The 27,233-nt window shown below is 35.5% G+C and overlaps 1 protein-coding gene and 1 long non-coding RNA gene across 2 annotated transcripts in view; one reads left to right on the top strand and one right to left on the bottom strand.

Annotated features, from left to right (window-relative positions):
- LOC123536060 (xanthine dehydrogenase-like) overlaps positions 1-27,233 on the bottom strand; it is a 65,941-nt gene that overhangs the window by 22,968 nt on the left and 15,740 nt on the right. The window contains exons 16-24 of the mRNA XM_045318851.2: positions 18,372-18,494; positions 16,052-16,159; positions 13,171-13,228; positions 11,995-12,144; positions 10,156-10,235; positions 9,286-9,395; positions 8,186-8,290; positions 5,463-5,656; positions 5,021-5,101 (exon numbers count right to left, since the gene is read on the bottom strand). Coding sequence (XP_045174786.2) covers positions 5,021-5,101; positions 5,463-5,656; positions 8,186-8,290; positions 9,286-9,395; positions 10,156-10,235; positions 11,995-12,144; positions 13,171-13,228; positions 16,052-16,159; positions 18,372-18,494 — 1,009 coding nt within the window. The remainder of the gene's footprint in view (positions 1-5,020; positions 5,102-5,462; positions 5,657-8,185; positions 8,291-9,285; positions 9,396-10,155; positions 10,236-11,994; positions 12,145-13,170; positions 13,229-16,051; positions 16,160-18,371; positions 18,495-27,233) is intronic.
- On the top strand, positions 18,836-26,084 carry LOC123536062 (uncharacterized). Its single transcript, XR_008368233.1, has 3 exons — positions 18,836-18,973; positions 22,143-22,222; positions 25,958-26,084. It is a non-coding gene; the product is annotated as an uncharacterized LOC123536062 (long non-coding RNA).

The following is a 27,233-nucleotide window of genomic DNA, read 5'->3' on the forward strand; positions in this document are numbered from 1 at the left end:
GATTACATAAGACTGAACTCATCAGATCCGGAAAGAACACATATCAAATGTTTCTGTGTGTGAAAAATATATCATTTTGTAGTTACGCTGCATGCATTTATTCACAGTTTTACTGATACCTTCCATAGCACAACAATGGATTTCTAATTCATATAGATGTCTGGGACTATAATAGTTACAATTAGAATGAGAGAGTTATCAAATACAGCAAGTTTGTGAGGAAAAGGGGCGGAATGGAATTCGTCATATTTCATACAGATATGCTTTATCTATATCCAGATTTAGATGCATACATGCTACACCAACAAGTTCATTATGCTGAAATCTGGCTATTAACAATGCTTGTTTGTGTAAAGCTGCAGAAGGTTTATTAAAGTCATATCTTACTATTATACTTAAAGAAATTCAAAACTGCTAATGCTAGTTCATGTTGCCTTCTACAACAGTATCCCAGTTTATGACACTGTCATTTTTTATTTGTAGCCTGCTACCTGTAATAGATTTTGGAAAAGCTGTACTCTTACATGTAAAAAGTGTTTTAGTTGAAATGATGATGTTTAAATGAAAAGAAAATCAGATAACAACTCTAATTTCATAACCATTATCCACATTTGTGTTTTCTTACACTATAATAGGTATTCATTGCAGCAGGGACTTTTTTCTACATCTCGTCAATCAAGATTTATAAATAAAATATCTTTAAATAATTGACACTATGTTTAAAATGAATGTCTTAAGTATGTATTAGAATAAATAACTATTTCTTTTAAAGAATGACCACATTTTACCATTTAAAAATTAGATGTATAAAAAAGACAATTTTCTACCTATAATTTCATTTGAAAATTATGTTTTTCATGTATATAAAATCAATACTTGATTAAAACTTTAAAGAAACCTTATAAATATAATCCTTTGCTATTTAGAAATATCTCCGTGGCCGAGTGGTTAGAGTCGTTGGCTTCAAACCATTTGCCACTCATCGATGTGGGTTCGAAACCTCATTTGGGGCGTAGAATTCTTCATGTGAGGAGGCCATCCAGCTGGCTTACGGAAGGTCGGTGGTTCTACCCAGGTGCCCGCTCGTGATGAAATTGTGCACGGAGGGGCACCTGAGGTATTCCTCCACCATTAAAGCTGGAAAGTCGCCATATGACCTAAAAATTGTGTCGGTGCGACGTTAAACCCAACAAAATAAAAATATTTAGAAATATAAATTTTTATTTATTTATTAGAAAAAACAGGTTTATTTGAAGGCTAGATTGAATATATAAGGGCATACTAACTGAAATATAGCCGCCATTTTGAAATTCAAGATGGCTGCCACAATGATGGCCGAAAAAAATGTTACCAATGGAATTCTTAAAAAGTATCACATAAGCTTTCATAAAAGCATAACTTTTCAAAATATAGGAAACAATTTTACAGGATTACAATTCGCCACAGACTAAATACTGTTGTTAATAGAATCTATTAAATATTTGTTGATACTTTATTGTGAAATGTAGACCTAGACTTCTTAATATTGAACATTTATTGAGCAATTGTTGTGAAATGTTAACATCTTTAGATACTGTTGTTTTGTTGACCATACATAATGTGAAATACTGTTGTTACAATTGAACATATGTTGAATGTTAACTTTTGCAGATATTATCTTCTAAAAGGTAGGCCTACATATCTAATGACATTTGAATGGTATATGTATATAGGGCAACAATTTTCTACGAGCAGAATTTCTTTAAATTTTGTGTACTGACTGAGAATCAAGTTTGATACGGAAATATATATAAAAAAAAATCATAGGTACCGAGGCTTGATCTTGAATTATCTGCCCTTGAAAGTAGATTTTTTCAGTATTTTCTGACTTTCAAGGGCAGATAATTCATGAACAAGGCTGAGTTCCTATGGTTTGTTTTATTTCATATTTTTGTTTTTGTTTTGATTCTCTGTCAGTAAAAAAAAAGTTTACAGAAGAAATTCTTTCTGTAAGAAAATGTTTGCCCCATGTTAATTTAGAGACTGTTGCAAATGTCCTTAACTATGAACATGACAAAATGATACGGCAAAGTTCTGGTATTTCTCATGGACCGAATTTCTTTAAACTTTTTATACTGACTGCAAATGAAGTCTGAAATAGAAATAAAATTTAAAATGCACAGTTCTTTTGCCTTGATCTTGAATTATCTACCCTTGAAAATTGGATTTTTTAGTATGTTCTGATTTTCAAGGGCAGATAATTCAAGATCAAGCCTGGGATTTTTAATACATTTTTCCGTTTTAAACTTGATTCTCTGTCAGTACACAAAGCTTAAAGAAATTCTGCCCGTATGAAAGTTTTTGCCTATATATACATATAGGCAACTGTTGCATTTACCTTTAAAAAGCAGTATTGAAAGAGAAGATGATTGTAACAAAAGTTAAATAATAACTTTGACCAAATCGTTCCAACAATGACGGAAATGTCAAATAATAATAAAACTCCTTCATGGATGACAGTTATTGACCGTACTAAAAACGCTATCGACTTTTGACCTCCAAGTGTGACATTGACTCTTGAGCTAGGGGTCTGGGTGTTGCGCATGACACATCGTCTTTATTGGGTACATTTGCGCCAAGTAATGTTAAAATTCCTTTACGGATCGTTGAGTTAAAGACCGGACAAGAAATGAAAAGGCATTTGACCTCAAAGTGTAACTTTGACCTTTTAGCTTTTCGGTCCGGGTTTTGAGCAAGACACGTTTTTTCATCTAGGGGAATATTTTTGGCCAACTGATATTTAAATCCAGTTTTTCATGACCGAGTTATGGACCTGACAGGAAACAAACCCTACTGATTTAGATCTCCAAATGTGACATTGACATTTAAGCTAGGACTCTTGGTGTTGTGCACGTCTGATTATGGGAAATATTTATGCCGAGTAATGTTGTAATCCCATGACATTTCTGGACCGGACACGAAACATATCCTGTTCATGCCATGTTAACATCTGACTGCCAAGTGTGACCTTGACTTTTGAACTAGGGGTCTGAAAGTTGTGCATGACACATTGTCTTATTATGGGGCACTGTTGCATCCCAAAATTGTAGCAACGCATTTTGGTAGTCACTACCAAAATGCGTTACACTCAACGCAATTTGGTAGTTTACAAAAATGTAGTACCAAAATGAGTTAGATATGTACATATCCAACGCAAAACGCTATTAATAATAATCTCATGATTTACAAAAAGAATATTTTGTGACGAATGGACAATACTATTGATGGACCTTATAGTCGGATATATCATCCGACCTTGACCTCTTCACCTTGAAAATGTAACGGTTCTACATTCAGTCAAGCAGGACCATTGGAACACACGTGAGAGAGGTGAATGCAACTCTAACTTTGACATTCATCGAAAGATTTTGAAGGAACTTGGCATAACTGTTCACCACAATTATTTGTAATTCAAAAACGCCCATAAGTAAGTATAGACTGTTTGAGATTAAATTCAGAAGATTCACGAGGAAAGGTCACATTAGACGGGTTGTATAATACCTTTAAAAGTACATGCAAGGTAGACACGTCGTATACAAATGAATAAAAAGCCAAACTGCGATAAATATTTAAAGAAAATCATTCGCATTTATATAATGTAGATAAATAATGAGATACATGACAATGTATACCTTATTGTGGAGGAAGCTTCATTTCTGAGTAAACGGTATATATCTTACCCATCCAAACACACAGAACCCACCATTTCTATGCGTTGTCCGGGGAGGACCCAAAAATACCACTCGCATGTATACACCAAAATAAAAAAAATCTAACGACGCAAAATTTAATTTTTTGAAAATTAATCGAGTAAGCCTTGCCCACATTTTACCATTCTTTTACGTTGTATTTCAGTGATAAGATATCTGTGGTGGCCTCTCGAAACCTCTCACCTTTAAAGAGAATTGTTTTGCCGAAAATATTTATCTAAGACCCCTAAAACACGCACAGAATTCACCATTTATGTTTATGTGGAATATTGTAAAAATATCTAGGTAGAGGACCCACGTGTCATCCTCATATTCATATTTCAATTTTTTCGTGCTTTAAAAATCCCGGTGGGCTATCCCTCCGGCAACACTAGCACGATAAAACAACAAAACAATACAATGTTAATGTATAGGAAGCGTCGTATGATGCCCCTTTCACACGCTCAGGAATCTACATTTTGTTTTTTTTTATACTTACACTATATCTCGGGAAGGAAACTCCGAACCCAGTTCCCCACCATTTTTTATAGGAGAGATTCCCTCCTTTTATCTCTCCGTAATTTAAAAATAAGCACAGCCCCTGTTGTAGAAAAAACTACCAAAATAAGTCCTATTCCATGATCCTTAACGCATCATGATCATATGTACCCTTGCAACGCATTTTGTCGCTACCAAAACTCGGCCAAATTTTGATAGTGACTACCAAATGCGTTGCTACCATTTTGAGGTGTAACAGGGCACATTTGTGCCAAGTAATATTAAAATCCCTTCACGGATGGCAGAGTTATGGACCGGACAGGAAAAAAGCCCTGTTGACCTTTGACCTCCAAGTGTGACCTTGACCTTTGAGCTAGGGGTCGCGTCGTCTCATCATTGGAAACATTTGTGCCAAGTAACATCGAAATCCCTTGATGAGAGTTATGGACAAGACACGAAATTGCGGAAGGAATGACGGAAAAGCGCAATCTTATAGTACCTGAAAAATATTCCGTTTGTCTTCTTACATTGACAATCGTACATAATATACATACACATACTATAAATCAGTGGATGGCAAGCAAAATATATCTTTGTCATCAAACTATTTTTTCTGCTTGGTGACTTAGACCCAGAAGCGGGGCAAGTCAAAGTAAGTATTTTTAAATTCAAATGCATACTTATCAAATATCTGTGCAAGTTGACTGAACGATTTATGTCAATGAACAATACAGAGTATATATAGTTCTGGCTCACCCTTGTCTTTATATTGTTATAAAATAAAAATAACTAACCTGGAGCCCTGCAAGATGTATTCATTGGCGTATTCGTCCGCATAGCTTCTACACTGAGTTTCCAGTTTGCGCAGTAATAAGCTAAAGTATTAAGGAAATTAGTTATCTATTATAAATTTATTTACTTGCTAAATGCATCAGAACATGAAATTTAACGAGTGTTTCAAATAATTTCGGGCATTTTATTACGAATGGACTCAGTAAATGGTTCTTCCAACAAAAACGGAGAACTCGTATGAAAAAATGGTTTAACAATAATCAACAGGGTCACTCATTTGAAGAATCAATACTAATAACCCAACGAAATCTAAATCATCACAAAGTAACTTTTATATTATATAAGTCTCTTACAATACGCTTCCTTGTTTTGATTCAAATTACTTTCTAAACTAATCAACGACCAAGTTGTAATGCTGACACAAAAAATAAAATCTTCAATTACCATTGTCAATGAAAGCAAAGAAAAATGATGCCGAGTCCTCATTTGGGAGGTAACCTTGACCTTCGTATATCTTCATATCTATTCCAAGTAGTTTTCCGTTGTCATCAAATCCTACGCGGTAAACAAACTTGTGGGGGAACCTGCGACCCATCATTCTCAAATTTGTTTGAATAGTCTGTCGAGCTCTGACTGGTCTAAAATTAAAGACCAGTGAGAAATACTGTAAAAAACGACTAAACAGAACAAATGTCTAGAGTATAGGATCACAGTGAAGATAAACGAGTGAACTTTCTGCGTGTCCAACGATTTCTATTAGATTTCACAGCGTTGACAACTTTTTTTTTTTGTGTTTTCGTAAGCAAATGGCATATTTAATAACAATGTTTAAGCAAAATTCTAAACATGTACCGACTTTATCCCTAAGTTGGAAGCATGGTACTATCGTTAAGCTAAGAACCTATAATAATATTAATCAATGCCTACCCTTCATTCAATTTATCGTATTTATTTTGTGTCTTGAATATAGTATGTTCAGTGATATCACTGATTTTAATGTAAGATACCATCAGATATATCTGAGATATCATAAAATGATTTAAAGATATCAAAAAATGTTTAGGCATAAAATGATTGAAGGATTTCATAAAATAGACTAAAAGTCTAAATACGAATAATTTTACCTATCTATAATTCAACTTAATGATTTCATAAATTCATCTACAATTGAATAAAATATATGAAACGAACTCTGTAAAAATATGTAATAGGCAAAATGCAATCAAGGTATCACAGTACATACCAGTACCCTCCTCTCCCCCTTCCCCCACCCCAGTCACAATAACATTAGTGAATATGATAAACAATATATCTGTTATCAAATGATAATTATTCCCTGCATTATGTTTTTTAAGAATTAAAATTCATTTACAGTCGTTCGTCAAACATTTAAGTTGCTCATAGTTATAGCATGGCATGTACTGAAAAACGTGTTAAACATTAACACAAGTTCTTGTTTTTGAAAAATATTTAGACATTTTAACAAATAACTTAGCCAAAACTTTGTTTCGTTACAGATGTGTTAATCACAAGCTTCCAGTTGAAAAGGGCAGATTTCACAGTATTCCTAGGGATCAAAGAACTTGTAATCTTTGTAGCACTGATTCATTAGGTGATGAATTTCACTTTCTGTTTTATTGTGACTATTTCAAACAAGAAAGAAAAAATACATTTCAAAAGAATTTGTTACTAACCCAAATACTATCAAGTTTTCATTGTTGATGAATAATACTGAAAGAAACACACTTGTAAAGTTAGCAGTCTTTTGTAAACACATTATGAAAAAAATTAATTAGCTCTTTTCTACTATATAAATGTCTGCTCTAAACTTGTTATATTTGCTCAGGTGTCTATGTATACTGTATATGCACTGTGCTTTCATTCCTATAAGTTGATTGTTTATTATCTATTAGTTTGACATGTCTTGCTATTTGTTTTAATTGTTACGTTGATTTTGGTCCAATGCCTCTATGAGGCCAAGGCTTTCAATAAAAATCTAAAAACAAATAATCTAACAAATATTTTACATAGGAACATGCGGAAGTCTATGAATTCAACCAGCAATCAAATTATCCATCCGACAGAAAACTAACCAACTAAACATTTTACGACTTGTAGAGTTTATTTGGATAATACTATTACCTACACTGTACAATATTTCTAAAAAGAGTTTTGCATAGTTGTGAATATAATAAAATTTAGAAATTCAACGACAATGCTGCGAAAGTTTAATAAAGTCTGATAAAACTGTCCATATAAATTTTAATACGGTTCTTACACAAAGTTACATCTTCCTTAAATGTAAATGTCAATCAAGACTCTAGCAAATCCCAATACATGAACACGTAACAACACATATGTAATAATTTATTATGGCTCTAAATAAAGTACGTATTTCAGCGAATCTGTGCACAAAGTCTACCATAACTCTGGTACTTGAGTATAAAACTTAAAACAAAACTTAAACTTCACGCTCGAATGATAACTAAATGTTTTCATGTCACTAGTGAAATTTTTCAAGTCAAGCGACCAACTTTAAATCACTGAACGATCTACAAAGGCAAGACACATAACCTGGTTGGCTCTATTGAAAGTCCAAACTGAACACAGTATGCATAATTTCCTTGCATAAAAAGTCTTAATGTTCCGACTCAATCAAATATTTTGTGATTTTAAATTTTATGACTACTAAGGTGCAAATATTTTTCAAGACTATCTGCGAACAAAGGTGCACTAAGCTTCACAAGACAGAATAAATCTGGAGTCATGAAATCTAGGCAAATACGTAAATACATGCATAAACTTGAGGACTTTTACTGCATATTTTGACTAAGAAAGGCTATAACTCTAGTCTGTGTCAGTGCACAACTTCTCTGCGAATGACATCCTGTGAGTTATGATCTGGTCAAATACTTTCAAGATATGCACGGCCAAATTGGGCTGACGAACAAGGATCTCTAGTGCCCTCGAAAAAAAAATTGGACACGAAAAGGGCCCGTTAATCGGACTCACGATTAAAAAGGAGCACGTTACCTCTTAGCCGCTGAGGTATTAGCGATAGTAGCGGAAAAGTTGTGTAAAATTACTCTTTTGTTTGTTTATATTTCAAAACGACGTAATATTATACAATATCTACCGTGTAAAAAGATAGAATAAAGTTACTGTACCTGTTTGTTAACTTGGCGGCAAGCGCGCATGCTGCTGCAACGATGTTATTCCTAGTGATCTTCCCGCCGTACGCTCCACCAAGTCTCTTCACTGACACATCTATACTGCAATATCAAACACTATTGATTAAAGACAGATCAAAATTAACACTGGCAGAATATAACTCATACGCACATAGATATCGAGACTTTGAACAATCATTATTTGCACAGAAGCACACCGATACAATAGCCAGTGCTTGTTGAGTGATATTTCAACCGATACACCTGAAGAATCAACATTTCGTTGTGCACAGACGGGTCATGCTTTGAACAATGCTGGTAGAGGTCCGCTTGACAATACTACATGCCAAATATTTAAGCTCTGTGTATTATGGTTCAAGACAAGAAGTTTTTTAAAAGCTTTTCCCTAAACAACTCTATGTAAAATTAAATTTGTCCCAGGGTGGGTTTAATTTCAACCCTAACCCTAACCCTAACAACCCTAACCCTAAACCCTAACCCTAATTAGGGAGTGTTCGAATGTGAATATAAAGTTCATAATTATTCTAGAATCCGTTGCTGCTTGTTTTTGTTGTTTAAAACAGTAGTCCTCAGTTGCTCACACACTCACACAATACCAGGATGATAAAAAATAAATATGGGATTATTTTTACACGTCCAGAATATATGTATGATGCGGTCACATAGAAATAGAAGAAAACTCAAACGACGCGAGGTTGAAACTTGGTAGTTGATGTAGAGCTACAGCCATTTGCTATCATACTGTTTTAACAAGATAGTGAACAAGAAAATCACGTGTTCTTATAACATCTTTTCATATTCGCGTTGTACGGTCAAACGTCCCACGGGACAACGAAATGAGTAACACGAATATAACACGCCTTAGTCTACATGAATATTGCCATAGACGATTTACCGATAAGCAGGCTCGTCTTGACAGTGTTATTAGTAGTTTCACTGTTCTCAGGTTAAATATGCGCGAGGAGGCAATTATATTTAAATTTTACCGCACAGTAAACGACAAATAAACGGTCTTTACAATGATGGTGGGAAAATGGGGAAAAAACCTTTGAAACAAGCACTTGTTGTACACCTACTTGCTTTTCTGTATTCCTGTTACTGTACTGACTGCTTGTTGTATTCCATCTGGCCATTGTGTTGTTGTCACAATATCAAAGCCGTCCTCTGTAGGCACACAAACGCTGGCCTGTATCAGAATGGAAAAACTATATTTTAGGATATATTTGATTAGTTTGTACAGGTGTTCAAAAGTTTATTTTTATAACCATATTGTATTTTTGCAATAGTAGATGTAAAGGGTAATGCAAAAACTACTTTACGTTCCAATATAAAGTAGAAGTTCGCACGATAACCACACAATAAGCGTTTTCATATGTGTACTTAAACGCGTATGTGCAGTAATTCATCAAATATAATAATAATAACTCTAAAAGCGTCTACTAAAATTGTTCAGAGGATTTTTTTGCATAGTCAAGCTGCAAATCGTTTATGTAACGACGTACGAAGCGGTATTTTTCTCCTGTATCCTAGGTAATTAACTTCCGCCGGTAAGTTTGCTTTTACAAGTACATTTCAACGTTTAAGATTGTACATAGCTTGCAATGAAACTTTGAAAACCTAGACGTTTGTACATACGGGTACGCGCACACGTACAGGTATAAAATTACAACCATTCTATATTACTAAATTTTTTGTAAGCTAAACATAAGTTGGTCAGTTTGTTGACTTGTCGCATTTGTTGTTGCTAGGCGATGCCGCCACGCCGATGTAGGTTTGAATCCGGACTTCAGTTTCAATAAAAATATCATAAATGCAGTTTTACAATTTTTCCTTATGGTCGGTTTGCATGTTTATACAATTTTATCGTGGAAAAAATAGCAATGTGAAATAAAGCAAGCAAGAGATAAGTCAACTATAACTTCATGGATTATATTTGTAATGCATACGTGTGTTTCCATGTGGAAATGCATCTGTTCTTGGGTGGCGAACGTACCATTTAGCTGATGTGGGGCACTGGCGATGGCCTCTGATATAAACATTAAAGAACACTAAATACATGTGCATAATATGGATTTAAATAAATACTTTTTAACATATTCATTGCCTTCTGTCACCCTTTCGGTTTTCAGGGACGTGTGAACAAAGATAGGTAATATCAAACAGCCATCTGGGAGAGGTAGGTTAATGTCAGCTGTCAGGTATAGATAATATTACACCAGCAATAGTATTCATGTCAGTTGTCAGATATAGGTAATATGACATCAGCAAGAAAGTTGGTTAATGTCAGTGGTCAAGATACAGGCAAAATGACACAAGCAAGAAGGCTCATATCAGCTGCCAGATATAAGTAATATGACACCAGCAAGAAGGTTAATGTCAGCTGTCAGATATAGATAATATGATAGGTAATATGACACCAGCAAGAAGATAAATATCAGCTGTCAGATATAGTTAATATGACACCAGCAAGAAGGTTAATGCCAGCTGTCAAATATAGGTAATATGACACCAGCAACTAGGTTAATATCAGCTGTCAGATATGGTTAATATAACACTAACAAGAAGGTTAATGTAAGCTGTCAGATATAGGTAATATGACACCACCAAGAAGATTAATATCAGCTGTCAGATATAGGTAATTTGACACCAGCAAGAAGGTTAATATCAGCTGTCAGATATAGGTAATTTGATACCAGCAAGAAGGTTAATGTAAGCTGTCAGATTTAGGTAATACGACACCAGCAAGAAGACAAATATCAGCTGTAGGTATTGGTAATATGACACCAGCAAGAAGATTAATATAAGCTGTCAGGTATAGGTAATATGACTCCAGCAAGGAAGTTAATGTCAGCTGTAGGTATTGGTAATATGACACCAGCAAGAAGATTAATATAAGCTGTCAGGTATAGGTAATATGACACCAGCAAGGAGGTTAATGTCAGCTGTCAGATGAAGGCAATATTACACCAGTGAAATGGCTAATGCCACATACCAGTGAGAGGTATATGTAATATTTCTCCATTGTTATGCTCATTCTTGCATTCAAAAAAAATATTTTTCCAATGAAATTGCTTAATTTGATATTAGATTATTAATGTGATGTAACATTCTAAATGTGACATTACATTCTAAATTAATTATGTGATGTCACACTAAGACTTCAAGTTGAATTAAGTATCTCGTTAAAAAAAGCAAGTCATATTACAAATGTAATTAAGAATGTAATTTAGAAAATGTCGCTAAACTATACAGATGCCATTTTGAAAATACCAAAATGGGGAGAGTAACGTCAAAATGAAACATTGTCATTCAGTTAATGTTACCATAGAAAAGTGGTTTTGTGAATTTTTATTTCTTTATGCTGTTACTAAGATACTCATGACAGTGGCAAGCTGGTTTCTGCTGATTAAATGGATACAAAAGGGACATTATTTCTTTTGAATAAGAGCCAGAGTTATGGACTATATGTTATTTCGTTGGAATTATCATAGGAAAGGTGTTTGTGAAGTGTCCTTTATTTGTGATGAGTCGTTCAGCTGCGTATTATTTCATCACTCGGGCTGCACCCTCATGACTTCGCATCTGAACTCCAAACAATAATTTTGTTCAACAAGAGATATATTATTTCTTATATTAATCCAACACATATGCTTAGCTTAGTATCGAGAACGCAGAAGTTCGGGTCGCAGGGTCGTAATATTGATCCCTGGACGAGGCGCACGTTCTCCGCGACATTTTTGACAAGAGACATTGTTTCAACCGTTACATAACAAAAAGACACATACGGTCTGGTGTTCCAAATGTGATGTCCGGTAAAGGTTTCTTGAAGTAGGTTTTTGCTGCAATAGCATCATCTATAGTAATGACAGGCGTCTGTATACTGTTGTAAGTTACTTTAACAGCTCTAGCACCTTGGTCTGCCGCATCTTGACTCTCTGAAACAATACATTACAGGTACTCTACCAAACTACATGTACACTTGTAACCATGGTAACTATTATGAGAATACTCTCAAATCGCAAAAGAATCCAGGCATTACCCTGAAGTATATCCGTAACCTGAAGATAGTATCATGTCTCATTCGCTTTATACTTCCTCTGTTTAACATAATTCACTCCACAGAATTTCACTCGAATATTTCAGTACTTTTGGAGATAAGCTCTGGGTATTCAAAAATACAAAAAGAGAACAAACAAGAGCTGTCAGAATATAGCAACGCTCGACTATTCAACAGCTTTGTCAACTGAATTAATCTAAAGGTCAAAGAGGGGCAGAATTTTGTAAAATCGCAAAACAGGGTTATTAAACCTGAACAATGCACATCATAATATGACAATGGACAATTATGTTAATATTAAAGCCATTTCCATCAGTGGGTACTGAGCTATCAGCTTACAAAATCTTAACAAAAACAGCTAAGTTGAAAATAGGGCATAATTTTATAAAAATGCAAAGTCGACCTATGAAACCTATGAAAGTATTTGAAGTTTCAATCCATTCAAATCAGTGAGTACTGAGATACCAGCTCACATATAAAACCTTTACAAAAAATTCTAAAAAGGGGTATAATTTTGTAAAAAAAAAGCTAAGTTATGCTCTGGACACAAAATATAACGGGCATATCTAACATAGCTGCGTCCTTGACCTTTGACCTGATACCTGAATAATTATACAGTTATGCTCCGAACATGAAGGAAAAATTTACCCCTTGAGTTCCATTTGTGGCCTTGACCTTTGACACATCTACTTAGTGCATGCGCTCTGCACATGTCTCATTCCCACCTACCTATGCATGCCAAGTTTAAAGTCAATACCTTAAATTGCTATCAAATTCTGCTCCGGACATGGAATGTGACGTGTGACGGACAGAGAATGTACAGACGCACGTGTCATCACATAATAATAATGTCCTTTTTTGTTTTTTGTTTTTGTTTTTCAAAACCCGTGTATTATAAACTTACCTGCAATCACCAGTGCTAACGACTGTCCGTAATACATAACTTTCCCACTTGAGAACAACTGAAATGATAGAAAAAAGAATACGTTGCATCATTTTGGTCAAAACTTAAACAAATTACATACCATTAGTAAACAGGAAGTAACATTTTAGAAAGAACATTTAGATTTGGATAGAACATTTTAAAGGTTTTCGTTAATTGACGCAATAGTTTTATCCTGAAAGTATCTATTTTACTAAAGTAACATATAAGTTTACCGATGGCACGGTGGCGTAGAGGTAATGTGTCTGACTTCCAGCCACGTTACTACGGCTTCAAAAGTACATAGATCATTTCTTTTTAATTTACTGTATTGTAATGGGATGAATACCTGTTTTATTATTACATATTTTTATGTATCATTCTTCATGAATTTTATTTGTTTTCTCTTGTAGTTTTTATTTTCTGGAACGCTGGTAACAATTCTATTCCACTTTTTTACAACGGTGATTATGATTACCGTTAATAAATAAACCATAAATATCACGATACGTTTGATTAAATAAGTAGTAAATCTGCATATAAAATTTGGGGACAAAAACATATGGTCAGACGTAGGACTCGAACCCACAACCCTGATATTGGCAGCTAAACGCTTTGTCCGCACAGCTACCTGCACATGTAACATTATATCAATTAATTATTTAGTTACCTCGCTATTTATGTTCGAACACCGAAAATTTATTTACGGAAATATACGGAATATTCATGGGTGCCAGGTCAATACTTAGGGTTAAGTTCACATCGGAGCTCTAGGGAAGGGTAGGCTATTGTGTAAATGATACTTACTCCCACCAGTAAAGTATGGGACCAATAAAAAGTTTGGCTCTGGAAATATGTAAAACTTCTTTCCTGCGAATTGAGCGCAATGATGAAAAGCAAGGAACCAGAAAACCCTACCTCGCCGTAGTTTGCAGAGTTCAGCTCTTCAACAACAACAACAAAGGTACGATTGGTGTACTAACTTATACCGTTCAAGTGGGTATCGAGTATAGAGTCGGTCTCTACTCTTCCCTAGAGCTTCGATGTGAACTTACCCAAGCCTTGGTACTCGCAGTATTTAATTGTTTTCAATGGGGATCAGAATTCAATTTGTATTTTTCAGATGGAGTCCAACATTTGTTTATTACTGGACTTTGTATTTAATATCAGACACGAGGATAAATACGTACACAAGGCAATGATTTATATACACAATATTTTTTCTCGTGCAGTCCAATATCTAGCTATTACTGGATAACACATACGGTCCCATCCTCTATAAAGTAAAAAGTATCAAAGGGTCATAGTTAGAGTGTTAACAGAAAAATCCTTTCTTTATGGTCATATACACATCAGGCTTGTTCGTCTGTGAAAGTCTGCAGTTTGTCAGCAGTGGTGAAAAACAAACTGTTACTTTATGCTTACGATTTTGCTTTTTAGTATCGCGCAAATGTTTTTTTTTTAATGTTAAACAGGTTTTGACCGAGGAATAACTCTCAGAAAGTCGATGGTTAATTGACAACAAATTGCCATTACATTTAGGCAAAACTGAGTCCATTGTATTTGGTTTGAAACACAAACTAATGTCGAAGTCCATTCTTGATGTATCGTGTTATGACAGCTAAAAGATTCAAATATATTTATGTTACCTTAGATCAACATTTATCGTTTGGTTCATTGGAAGGTTAATGCTCGATTAAAGTTCCTTTTGCGTAAGAAAGAGTCTCTTACACAATGCACTAAAAAGCTGCTTGTTATGTCCTTGATACAATGTCATATTGATTATTCTAGGCTTGTTCAGTATGGTACAATGGCTTAACTCAGGGTTTGAAAAATAAGTTGCAAATTAATCACTCAAAATAAAATGTTTAGATTTGTACTTCATCTTGATTCAAGAACCCATACTGGTTAATGAACATTTAAGATATCTTAATTGGTTAACAGCTGAGAAGGGTTCAGGTCAGAAACAATATGCTCCCTATGTATATTGTAGCCCAAGATTTTGTACATGAACCCAACACTTAGAAACAAAGAAGTTTCTCTTTATGGTAAAAGGGTCGGGCTCAAGATCATTTTGCTTTATAGGTTCCAAACTATGGAATACATTATCATCAGACATAACAAAAATAGAAAAATTGCATCATTTTAAGGTTGCCATCGAAAGTCACTTAATGGACAACTTTTTTGTTGATGTCTACTGCATTTTTATTAAACTATATTTTTCAATTTCGCTGTTAGTTTCGGCTTAGGTATGTCTAAATATTTTACTAATACCTTATTTTTTTATCAAGTTACTCACATGGTATCTTTAAACTTTCACAGCTGACAAATCAGACAGGGGCCTTTAATGTTATTGAAATGTGTTCAGCATTTCCATTATTTTTTCATGCATAATTATTTTTAGACTAGCTTAGTTAGATGTCTCAGCCAATCATATTGTCCCTTTGGTTGAAATGCGTGGTCACAAGACTAGTTGTTTTGTACAGAACATATTGATGGCAGCTAGCGACAAGTATTATTTTGGAGACCGGCTTTACTTTGTTTTTAAAGAAGTTGTTGTATTGTATGATTTGTATGATTACCAGAAAGTACTGCATTAAGTTTCAGTTCAATCTTGCACGCAAAGGTGTGACGCCGAATATGACTCCGCCGTCGCCCTGTTTAGTATAACAGCTTTTCGCTATCCTATGATTAGTGAAATAAATAGGAAGCGAACACAGGAAATTGCTATCTAACCATAAATGCAAACCAGCTGACTCTTTTCATATATACAGAGAACTATACTGTACTGTACTGCTGAGTAATAAATATAAGTAAAAGAAAAATATTTTTATATAACTTATACAACTAATTGATTAAATACCTCCTCGGGTTCGAGTTCTTTTGAGAACGAACTTGGTGGTTGTACGTCATTGGTGGCCCCTTGTGGAATATCAAATGACGTCAGCACTTTAACAACGCCAGCAATTTTCTAAAATATAACACAGATTGATCGGTCTTTCAATGATGGAAAACAATATTAAACGAATCCTAATATAAATCGCCTGTCAATAGCTTGTACTCTTAACTGGTCTATAAAGAAACACTTATTTTTGTAAGGTTAAATTCAAAACTTGACAGTGTATCCAATCACGTGATCGCATTAGGCCTACGTCATTTTGTTCCCGCTACAAGTCGAAAGTTAGAACTGAAAGGTAAACAAAAAATTATAAAACATGTATTGCGCCAGTCCCATTCTCAGTTCCAAGATCATTATGACCTTGCCTTTTGACATACTGGCCTTCAAAACAACAAGGCTCATTTACTGACACATTTAAGAAGTGTACGAACATTTGACCAAAGCAATTTTAATTACTAAGCTAAAAATTTTCATTCCTTATGTCATTGCTACCTTGACCTTTGAACTACAGATCTTCAAAACAATATTGGTCATCTGCTTACGACAGTCAGTTCACTCCGAAGTTTAAAGGGGCCAGGCAATATGATTCTTAATTTAGCCTACTGAGTGGAACCATTTGTGTGGTTCCATTGTTACCTTGACCTTTAACCTTTTGAATTTTTAAAACGAAAGTGGTCGTCTGCTGAACGCAGACAATTATCCTATGAAGTTTGGAGACTGTAGCGAAAGTGTTGAGTAAAATCAGCTACAGACTCAAAGTCGTTGTGACATTGACCTACAGTCTAACCTGTCTTAAGCAGCCAGCCAAGGGAAGCAGACAATTTGGCCGCTAAAGCCAGGTGACCGCTGACCGGAGGTGCAGCCAATATATGTATTTTTCAGACATCTGGCCAGTTTAGCCTTTAGGCCCATTTTTGGGGGGTTTCCCATTATTATTTTACCAGGATTCAATGACGTGCATTTGCCTTCGCAATACGAATGGTCTTCTTAGCAATCTAAAACTCTGGCGTAATTTTTTTACTACAAAAATTGTTACAGACAATTTTCCAACTTCAAAACAAGTTTGTTTACAATTTTCGCCATTTTGGTAAGGGAAGCTACTCTCCGCGCTTATTGTCTACGCTAAAATCTACGATTGCCGTTACGTTCTGTAAAAGATGGAGTAGTTTATATTTTTTTTTTTCAAACACAATTGTTTTCGTACAAATGTAATAGTATTTTGATGACAGAAGTATAAAAAATCACGAATATTATGCTACTAGTTAGTTACCGAGTATTATCTTTAACCGAGGTCAAACTGTGAACAACAAAACTGACACGAAGTGATACGCTAATTGCCGATAATTACTGGCCATTTGATCATAACAAAAAGGGGATTACACCTTTGGTCATCAGTTTTAATTGAGAAGCTCATGTCATTTTGTCGTTCTTGTGGTAAAGTCACGCGAAACATAGCAATCACGTGCTTCTCAAAAATCTGGTATCTTCGGCGATTATTGCCTGAAATAATTGATTTTGGAAGAAAAATGGCCGCTGAAAGGGGTCAAATACGGCGGTCGGGAGGCAATTTCGGTGGCCGCTGGCCGCGGACGGCAGGTGGCCGCTGAATAAAGTGATAAAATAGAGGAAAATCCGTCGGGGGCGTCATAAAATGGCCGCTGAACGGAGGTGACCGCTGATTGGAGGTGACCGTTAGTACAGGTTAGACTGTACTTATCTTTAAAACAAAAGAATAACTTACTGACCAAAGGTAATCATCCCATGAAATTCGAGAACTGTATAACATGATAATATGTAGATCTAGGTACTGAGTGAAATCCGTTCTCAGTCTCAAGATCAGCGTGACCTTGATCTTTGACTTAATGAACAAAACAAGAGAGAGGCTATCTAATGACCATAGGTAATCAGCCTTTGATGTTTAAAGACTGTAGGCTACAATTTTCAGTGTCATTTCAGTTATAGATTGGAAACCGAGGGGACGGGCGGACAGACGGTCGGTCGGTCCCTTTTAAGGGGCGGAGGACATAAAATATAAAAATGTATTTTAGAGATCGTGTAATTTGTATAATCAAGGATTTATTTCCGTTCTGCTAAAGCCTCAGATATGTTAGAAACATAGGAAAGTCAATAATAGATCTAGTTGTATAAAATATGCGTCATTCACACAATGTTGTAAATGGTTCAGTGTATACGGCGATAGACATTATATTTTTACAATACTGCAAGATATCGAATTAAGATTAATTAACTTGCTCGTATACTTTTACAGTGTGTAGTAACTTACTAGTGCCTCGTCCGAGTTGATAGACTGCACTGTGGCATTGGCTTCGGTACTTGTCACAAATGAAGCATACAGCTGTCCCGGATAGGCCGGCAAATCGTCCGTATACTCCGCCTCCCCAGTGCACTGAAAACAGAAAAGAAAACAGGCCTACACGAATGGATGGTTCAGCATTTTAAATAAGGGTCCTATTGGCTGTCTGAAAAATCGACTAGAAGAGTACTTCAAATCTCTTTGTATCTTATACATATTTTCACGAACTGACTTATCTACTGCACGACATTGTGAATGCAATACACGAAATATGAAACGCACGTTTTTTTTGTTGTTTTTTTTTGTTTACGAACTGACATGACTGCATCGCAGTATAAGCAGAAGGCAGCTGTGGTGTGCCATAAAAATTGTAGATTACATTTGACATTTAAGTTTGTTCTTAAGACGTACCAAAAAAAGCCGCCAATCAGTTTAACTTCATGTTACATGACGTCATGTTTTGCATGTGACGTAACAATGGCGTTATGACTTTCGTATGACGTCCTGTCATGGTTACCGGTACCCCTAGGCATCCTCAGAGAGCAAATGGAGGATAAGAATACAGAAAAAAGGTATTTTAATGTTAAAATTATAAAAAATAAAACATTAACTGATAAACTTAAGATTTAATATCAATATACCAATACAGAGCGAGATCTAGGCCTACTGTTTGATTCAGCTAATCCGTAACAGGATGTTACGTAAATTTCAGCTTTATTCTTTTAGACCAAGACCTATAGATCTAGATTATATAAACTATACATCATTCTAGGGGTCTCCAAGGATGGTATTTTTCCCCACTGTAAAATTCAGACAAAATCATAATATCGCATTTTTTTTTAAATTCTAAATGTTGCTCTGATGCTAACTAAATATCTTAAACGTTTAATGAAAAAGAATCCGTCTAAAAATCTCTCTTTTATTTTATATAGATCTAGATAATTTACATTTTTTAAGGGATGGTGGGGGTAGTAGGGGTTCGGGTTGGTGTTCAAAATGGCCGAAATTTACAATGGAAAATACCTCATAATTAGTTTTTCTTGACGATAAAGTAAAGATTAATCAAGCTATCTGGAAAATTTAAAAAGTTCCTAAGTAGCTCTAGCCTCCGAATTCCTGTAAATGATGTTGAAATTTATGGAATTGTATTAGGGTAAAATGGGGTAACTGGGACACTTAAAGAAACACTGTTGAGTAATATTTTAGAAAGACAAAATATATACTTGATTTATTGATATTTCAGTATGCGCAACCTATATAATATATGACGAATATAAACTTTTACAAATACCTGATAACCTGTGATTAACTATAAATTAATTAAACATTGGTCAAGTGTCCCAAGTTACCCCACCCAGTTGGGGTAACTTAGGACATTTTAATTTTATTAGAATTTATGTATATTACAGTCGCATTTATGACAAATGAAACCAGTCATGTCCACAGATCAAAAACGAATTCTAAACTGAAAATATAGCTCAGTATTAATTACAATTTATGACTGTTTTGTAAAACAAGGATGCATAAAGAAATCAATATGTCCAAGTTTTGCCTAAATTATGTCATTATTTGTTTCAATATATGCTTATTATATAAATCGTTTAAAATAGAAAAATGTTATAAGTGTAAATAACTATGTATGAATTAAACATAAACTTGACATAATCCATTATGTACTTATATAATTATGTGATTTTTACACTTGAAACTGATCAAAATTTTAAACAGTCTTAAAACATAGATTTTATCAAATATTAACGGGACAATTAAAATGTGTGTCTTTTTTCACAAAGAAATAAGGACATTAACTAGCTTTTTGCATACAGGAAGACTCGGGGAGGAGGGGATGAAATGTGAGGGGAATGAAGGCAGGGTTAAGGAGATCTAGACGGACACATGGGCATACGCTCTCGGAAACTATTGGCAACTGTACCTAAAATGTGTTGTCTGGCCAATATTTGGTGTTTGCTTTAGCCTGAATATTTGACACAACGTCATCTTTTAAAGGAGTAATTAACTAAAAGAACTACTATGTTGGCTTGACTGTCAGTTGGTTCCTGCGCTTCACCTAGTATAAATACTACTTATTAATATAAGATTTGCCGACAGTTTCTTTAAACATGAAAGAAATATCAGTATTAGCCTATTAGACTATCAAAAATTCTAAACTCACCAGATTTTACGCGGAATGAGTGGGAGGGGTTCACGGAACGATCTCCCTTTAAATAAACGTATGTGACTAAACAGTGACTTAGATCATGTAAACGTGGTATCGGGTAGAAAATTCAGTAGTTGCACCAGAGTTAAGCTAATATATATTATGACCACGCTTGTGAACTAGTGGTATACTTACAAAATATCAGAGTTTCGTCATTACTAGACTTTCTTTCCTATTTTCATCTCATTTGTGGAAAAAGATTAAAAGTTGACAATTTATAGTGGTTATGTCCAGTTATGTACAACATTTTATGTACTGTCCATTGGAGCATATCCCCATTTTCTTCCAGCATCCAGTTCGTTCAAAAATAAAATCATGGAGAACTTTGTTCTTAACGACAGTGTCCCACTTGCCCCAATACATTAGGGTAAGTGGGACACTTTTGAAAAGGAACGTTCAAAAATAAAGTATGTTGTAATTTCTCAAAACAAATCTCATTGTATGAAATAGTAATGTGATACCTACAGTTTTGCAACTCTTCCCATAACTGAAGGTATCAACACATACCAATATAAATATTTTGTACATGCCATATTTCACAAACAAGCACCTGTTTTATAACGTTGTTGTCTGACGTCAACGCAACGGTTCATGACAGGCCACTTTATTATTCAAAATGAAAGTGAATAAAACAAAATCATTAAACATTTTTATAGAATTTTAAAAAAATAATGCCATGTCCTTGATTTGCAATGATACATAATACGCTTCAATATTTCAAACAAGTTAAATGCGATATTACCTGTATACAAGAACCAGCTTCTTGCGTCAAAATTGACGTCACATTTATGATCAAGCCGTTACGGTACCGAAATTAAATATCTTTAAGATCTTATTGATATACCGACCACATATAAGCAAATATATCTAAAAAGTCAGACGACTATTTCCACTGTGCGTTTCACTAGACAGGAACATAACGAGAATATTTTAATGCACCATCTGAAAAAAGTAGGCATAATTATTTACAGCGTGTAATTTTATGTTTTCTTATTTTATTTAATTAGTAATATTCTCAACATATGTCTAAGGAAATCGATGCTTAAAATATTTTCCAATCCATCGGCAGAAAAGTTTTGTCATAATAGGCTTTAACACTGAATGTTCTTTTTCAACATATGATCTTATTTAGGGAACCTAACCAATATTTACCCCAATTTACTGAAAAGTGTAAAGTGTCCCAGTTTCCCCATTGTCCCAGTTACCCCATTTTACCCTATAATTTCAGGGAATAAAATGTAAACCTTGTTATGTAAAGAGCAGATTAATCAGAAGAATTTATCACAGTCCACATTTTAGGTCATTTTTTTTTAGGATAAAGCACTGGTTTAGCAAATAATTTAAATCGCGTGTATTATTTCTGAAAGACAATTTTATGTGAAAAAGCTCTGACTCGAAATCAGACACTCAGTTTAGTCCAACCTATAGCCGTTCAATCAAAGATAGTTGTGAGTAGATCACGTGACAACAGTATTTCATTTATTACAGTAACTGATCATTTTGTACATCTTCTATAATAACAGGTCGGAGGGACCTATGTCAGATGGGGAATATATCAGAGAGACAGACTACAAAGAATTCGACCCAGAAGGCGATGTTAACGGTATTGTACAGACACCTTACTTTATTCTGTTCTTGGATTATATAGAAATTTTATATTCACAAACTACTGTTAGACTACCTTTTTCCGTATGAATTCTCTTTAAATATCAAACAATGTCATCTAAATGATACATATTTCTAAAGATCTCCGTAAGAGGTAACAGGATTAAAAAAAATCTTGATTAGTTCAGACTGCATCAAATAAGATATTTTCTACTGTACAAAGTTTTAATAATTCATTTTTCCCTATTGTTACAATATGAACAAGAGCGCCGCCAAGCGGGGCAATATACGCCCGAAGGCTTACATCATAGGATGGGAGCAAAATTTTAAGAACTTGACTGTTGTAGCCCAAAGGACTGGAACAACAAAAGGAAAACTTCAAAAAACAAATCCACAAAAAAATATTCAAGGCCTACAAAAAAAATCCTTATCAGGTACAGGTATGTGAAAATAGACCTAAAAATTGGAAGTACCATCCATGTTGTACCACAGAAAAGTGTTCTCGGTTTTTCCCTACACCCAATAATAAAAAAAGTTTCAAAATAAGCTATTTATAGTAACATAAAAGGGAAGTAATTAAAAAAAAATTGTAAGTACAAAAACGAGATCTGCCAAATAAAAACAAGAGCACTGCAATGCAGAGCAATATATACAAAGCAAAGTCATATATGACCTTTGACCCTTAAGTGTGACCTTGACCTTGAAGCGAGTCATCTGGAACATGCGCTCTGCACATCGTCTCAGTGTGGTGAACATTTCTGCCAAGTTTCTTTGAAATCCTTCCAGTAGTTCAAGAGTTACAGAGCGGACACAAAACAAACTGATATGACTTTTGACCCCTAAGTGTGACCTTGACCTTGAAGCGAGTCATCCGGAACATGCGCTCTGCACATCGTCTTGGTGTGGTGAACATTTGTGTCAAGTTTCTTTGAAATCCTTCAAGGGGATCAAGAGTTACAGAGCGGACACGAAACAAACTGATATGACCTTTGATTCCTAAGTGTGACCTTGACCTTGAAGCGAGTCATCCGGAACATGCGCTCTGCACGTCGTCTTGGTGTGGTGAGCATTTGTGTCAAGTGTCTTTGAAATCCTTCAAGGGGTTCAAGAGTTACAGAGCGGACACGAAACAAACTGATATGACCTTTGACTCCTAAGTGTGACCTTGACCTTGAAGCGAGACATCCAAAACATGCGCTCTGCACATCGTCTCAGTGTGGTGAATATTTGTGTCAAGTTTCCTTGAAATCCTTCAAGGGGTTCAAGAGTTACAGAGCGGACACGAAATTGCTAACGGACAGACGGACACCAGCGTCATAACATAATATGTCCCTTCGGGTGTATAACAAGGAATCTGTAAAACCGAATGATGCTCCTCGAAGAGAGTTATGGTTCTTTGACAATGCACTTCCCGTCACTTGCCTCTATCATTTTATGAAGTTTCAATGAAATGCCATTAATACTTTTCAAGTAATGCTCCGGACAAGCTTTTTTTTGTATAATAAAAGGAGATAATTAAAAAACTACGTAAGGTAGAGTTATGATTTTTTTACCATTGCACTTTGTTTCAATGGCCTCTATAGTTATGCTAAGTTTCAATCAAATGCCATTAATACTTTTCAAGTTATACTACGGACAAGCCTTATTAAGTATAATAAAGGGAGATAATTAAAAAAACTAGGTAAAGGAGAGTTATCATTCTTTGACACTGCACTTTGTCCCAATGGCCTCTATGATTATTTGAAGTTTCAATCAAATGCCATCAATACTTTTCAAGTTATACTCCGGACTAAACTTGACGGACGGACGGAAAGACGGACAAAGCGGCACCTATATGCTCGCCCTTCGGGGAGCTAAAATACATTATTGCCCATTTAAATGACATTATTAAAACTATAATAAACTAGGGAGTATAATAAAATTAAAAGTGATTTTACTACCACACACAGAGACATTTAAAATGATTATAATGTCTATCCGGATCTAGCAAATTAAAGTCACAAGTCACAAAAAAGCCCATATAAATGATCTGATGGACCAAACTGTAAATTTGTTTTTCAGCAATTAGTTTGTATTTAACTACGTGTATTTTGCCTAGGTCCCTGAAACATTGTTGTCTAGCAGTAACACTGTCTGATTCTCGCTATACTATCCTGCTTCACCCTATCTATATTACCCTGCTTCACCCTCGCTCCTTACTACCCTGCATCACCCTTGCTATACTACCCTGCTTAATCCTTTCAATACTACCCTACTTCACCCTCGCTTTACTACCCTGCTTCAACCTCGCTTTACTACCCTGCTTCAACCTCGCTTTACTACCCTGCTTCAGCCTCGCTTTACTACCCTGCTCCACCATCGCTTTACTACCCTGCTTCACCCTTACTTTTCTACCCTGCTTTAGTCTCGCTATGCACCCCGCTTCACCCTCGTTTTACTACCCTGCTCGCTTCACTACCTTCACCCTCGCTATACTACCCTGCTCAACCCTTTCTTTACTATCCTGCTCCACCCTCGCTTTACTACCCTGCTTAACCCTCGCTATACTACCCCGCTTCATCCTCGCTTTACTACCCTGCTTCATCCTCGCTTTACTACCCTGCTTCACCCTCGCAATACTACCCTGCTTCATCCTCGCTATACTACCTTGCTTCATCCTAGCTATACTACCCTGCTGCACCCGCGCTTGATATACTACCCTGCTTCACTCTCGCTGTACTACCCTGCCTCACCCTCGCTTGATATACTGTCCTGCTTCACTCTCGCTATACTACCCTGCTTCACCCTCGCTCTACTACCCTGCTTAACTCTTGCTATACTACCCTGCTTCGCCCTCGCTTTATTACCCTGTTTCACTGTCGCTATACTATTCTGCTTCACCCTCGCTTTACTACCTTGCTTCTTCCCTCGCTATACTACCCTGCTTCATCCTCGCTAACTACCCTGCTTCAGTCTCGCTTTACTACCCTGCTTCACTCTCGCTATACTACTATACTAACCTGTTTTACTCTCGCTTTTCTACCCTGCTTGACTCTCGCTATACTATCCTGCTTCACCCTTACTTTACTACCCTGCTTCTTCTCTCGCTTTACTACCCTGCTTCACCATCGCTTTACTACCCTGCTTCACCCTCGCTATACTTCCCTGCTTCGTCCTTGCTTGACTACCCTGCTTCACTCTCGCTATACTACCCTCCTTCAATCTCGCTTTACTACCCTGCTTCACTCTCGCTATACTAGCCTGCTTTACTCTCGCTATACTACCCTGCTTCACCCTCGCTTTACTATCCTGCTTCAATCTCGATGTACTACCTGCTTCATCCTCGCTATACTACCTTGCTTCACCCTAGCTATACTACCCTGCTTCACCCTCGCTTTACTACCCTGCTTCACCCTCGCTATACTACCCTGCTTCACCCTCGCTTTACTACCCTGAGCACAAATTTTGCAGTATAATAATAATATGATAATAATAATAATAATAATAACATCTTTATTTATAGAAGGTAGCAACTGAAGATATATAACAGTACAAAGTACAAATCTTTTGTTAAATGGCATCCACCCAAGTTCTTTTAGCATATCTTTTGTTCTTGTTTGGAACGTTTCATTCAAATATTATTCTTGCAGCTCTACCTTAAATTTAAAGAACTCTCTATTTCTGCTTATTTTTTCCGAGTTTAGATTTCCAGATTTTACGACTACATGCTGTTATTTTGTTTTCTGCATTTAAGAAGTCCAAAATGGCTGTCAACTTATTAGCGAGATGTTGCGACAGGAATATTTGAAAGACTACAAGCTACAGCCCTCTTCGGTCGCAACGAACAACGTGGTATGTTGAATACGCTTCGAGTCTCTATTCATATTTTTATTACGATCTGGAAAAAAAACTTTTCAATATCAGCTATCTTGCCAGTCTATAAGTTCTTTGAGTCATGTTTCCTTTTGTTTTACAAGCGGTTCTCTTAATCTTAAGAATGATTTATATAATTTACACCTGTTGTTTTTGCAAAATATTTCTTTAATGTTTTGTTGGCTTAAAACTCTGTGTCACAGTGAATTAGGCCGTTGCTTTTGGATGCTAAACCCATTTTGACATGTTTTCTGCTAGTAACCGGCAATTTCGTCACAAATTTTTGGATCGAAGGACGAAAGAACCTAACCTTATGAATTTGACGGTATGGCGTAATATTTGTGACGTACAATCATTGAATATGCTGCATGATATTTAAATATTCAAATTTGCATAATAACACATATTTATTTAGAAAATAAATCGGGTCATGTTAGAATATGCAAAACAAGATGGCTTTTTATCGTTCACCAGAGTTGAGCTGGCCTACTGACCTAGTTTTTGAGTTTCAAACTTGACCTAGGTATAGGTTAGTGACGTCATCCGCGATTCTCCGTGCCTAATTTTGATCGGATTCCACATAGGGGCCTTACAATGTTCAGATGGTCTTATTCAAATGTTACGCAATTTGGAAAAATAGCCAAATCTTAAACACAAATGTTTAGACAGAAATTAAAACCTTTCCTAGTTTTAATGAAAAATCGTAACAAATAAAAAAAATAGAAACCAAACCAACTGAATGTCTATTTACATGCCAGTAGATCCAGTTAAACTCCAAGAGAATAATCTGTCGGACAATTACATATGTAAAACACTTGCTGTTGTCCAAAATGACCACAACGGAAAAGTGACACCCGTAAAAAACGAATCATGTTTTGTGTCACCTTCACAGCGCAACAGTTACAGAAACTATATAACTTTAAAAATTAAAACAGGTCAACTAAACTGTCAAGAGTCTGCAATGATCATTTTCTATAATGACTAGATTCTTTGCACAGTAACCACTAACGCATCATTCATGTAATAGTTACGTGGCACAAGTGGTTGATCCATTTCCGCACCTCACAGACTTGTTCGGACTTTACGACGGGAACTTTATCATTGCCGTCGGCGCATTTACTGGTTATTCAATGTCAGTTTTTTAAAATTATTGCAGT

This window comes from Mercenaria mercenaria, chromosome 17 (assembly GCF_021730395.1).
Source record: "Mercenaria mercenaria strain notata chromosome 17, MADL_Memer_1, whole genome shotgun sequence".
Taxonomy (NCBI): Eukaryota; Metazoa; Mollusca; class Bivalvia; order Venerida; family Veneridae; genus Mercenaria; species Mercenaria mercenaria.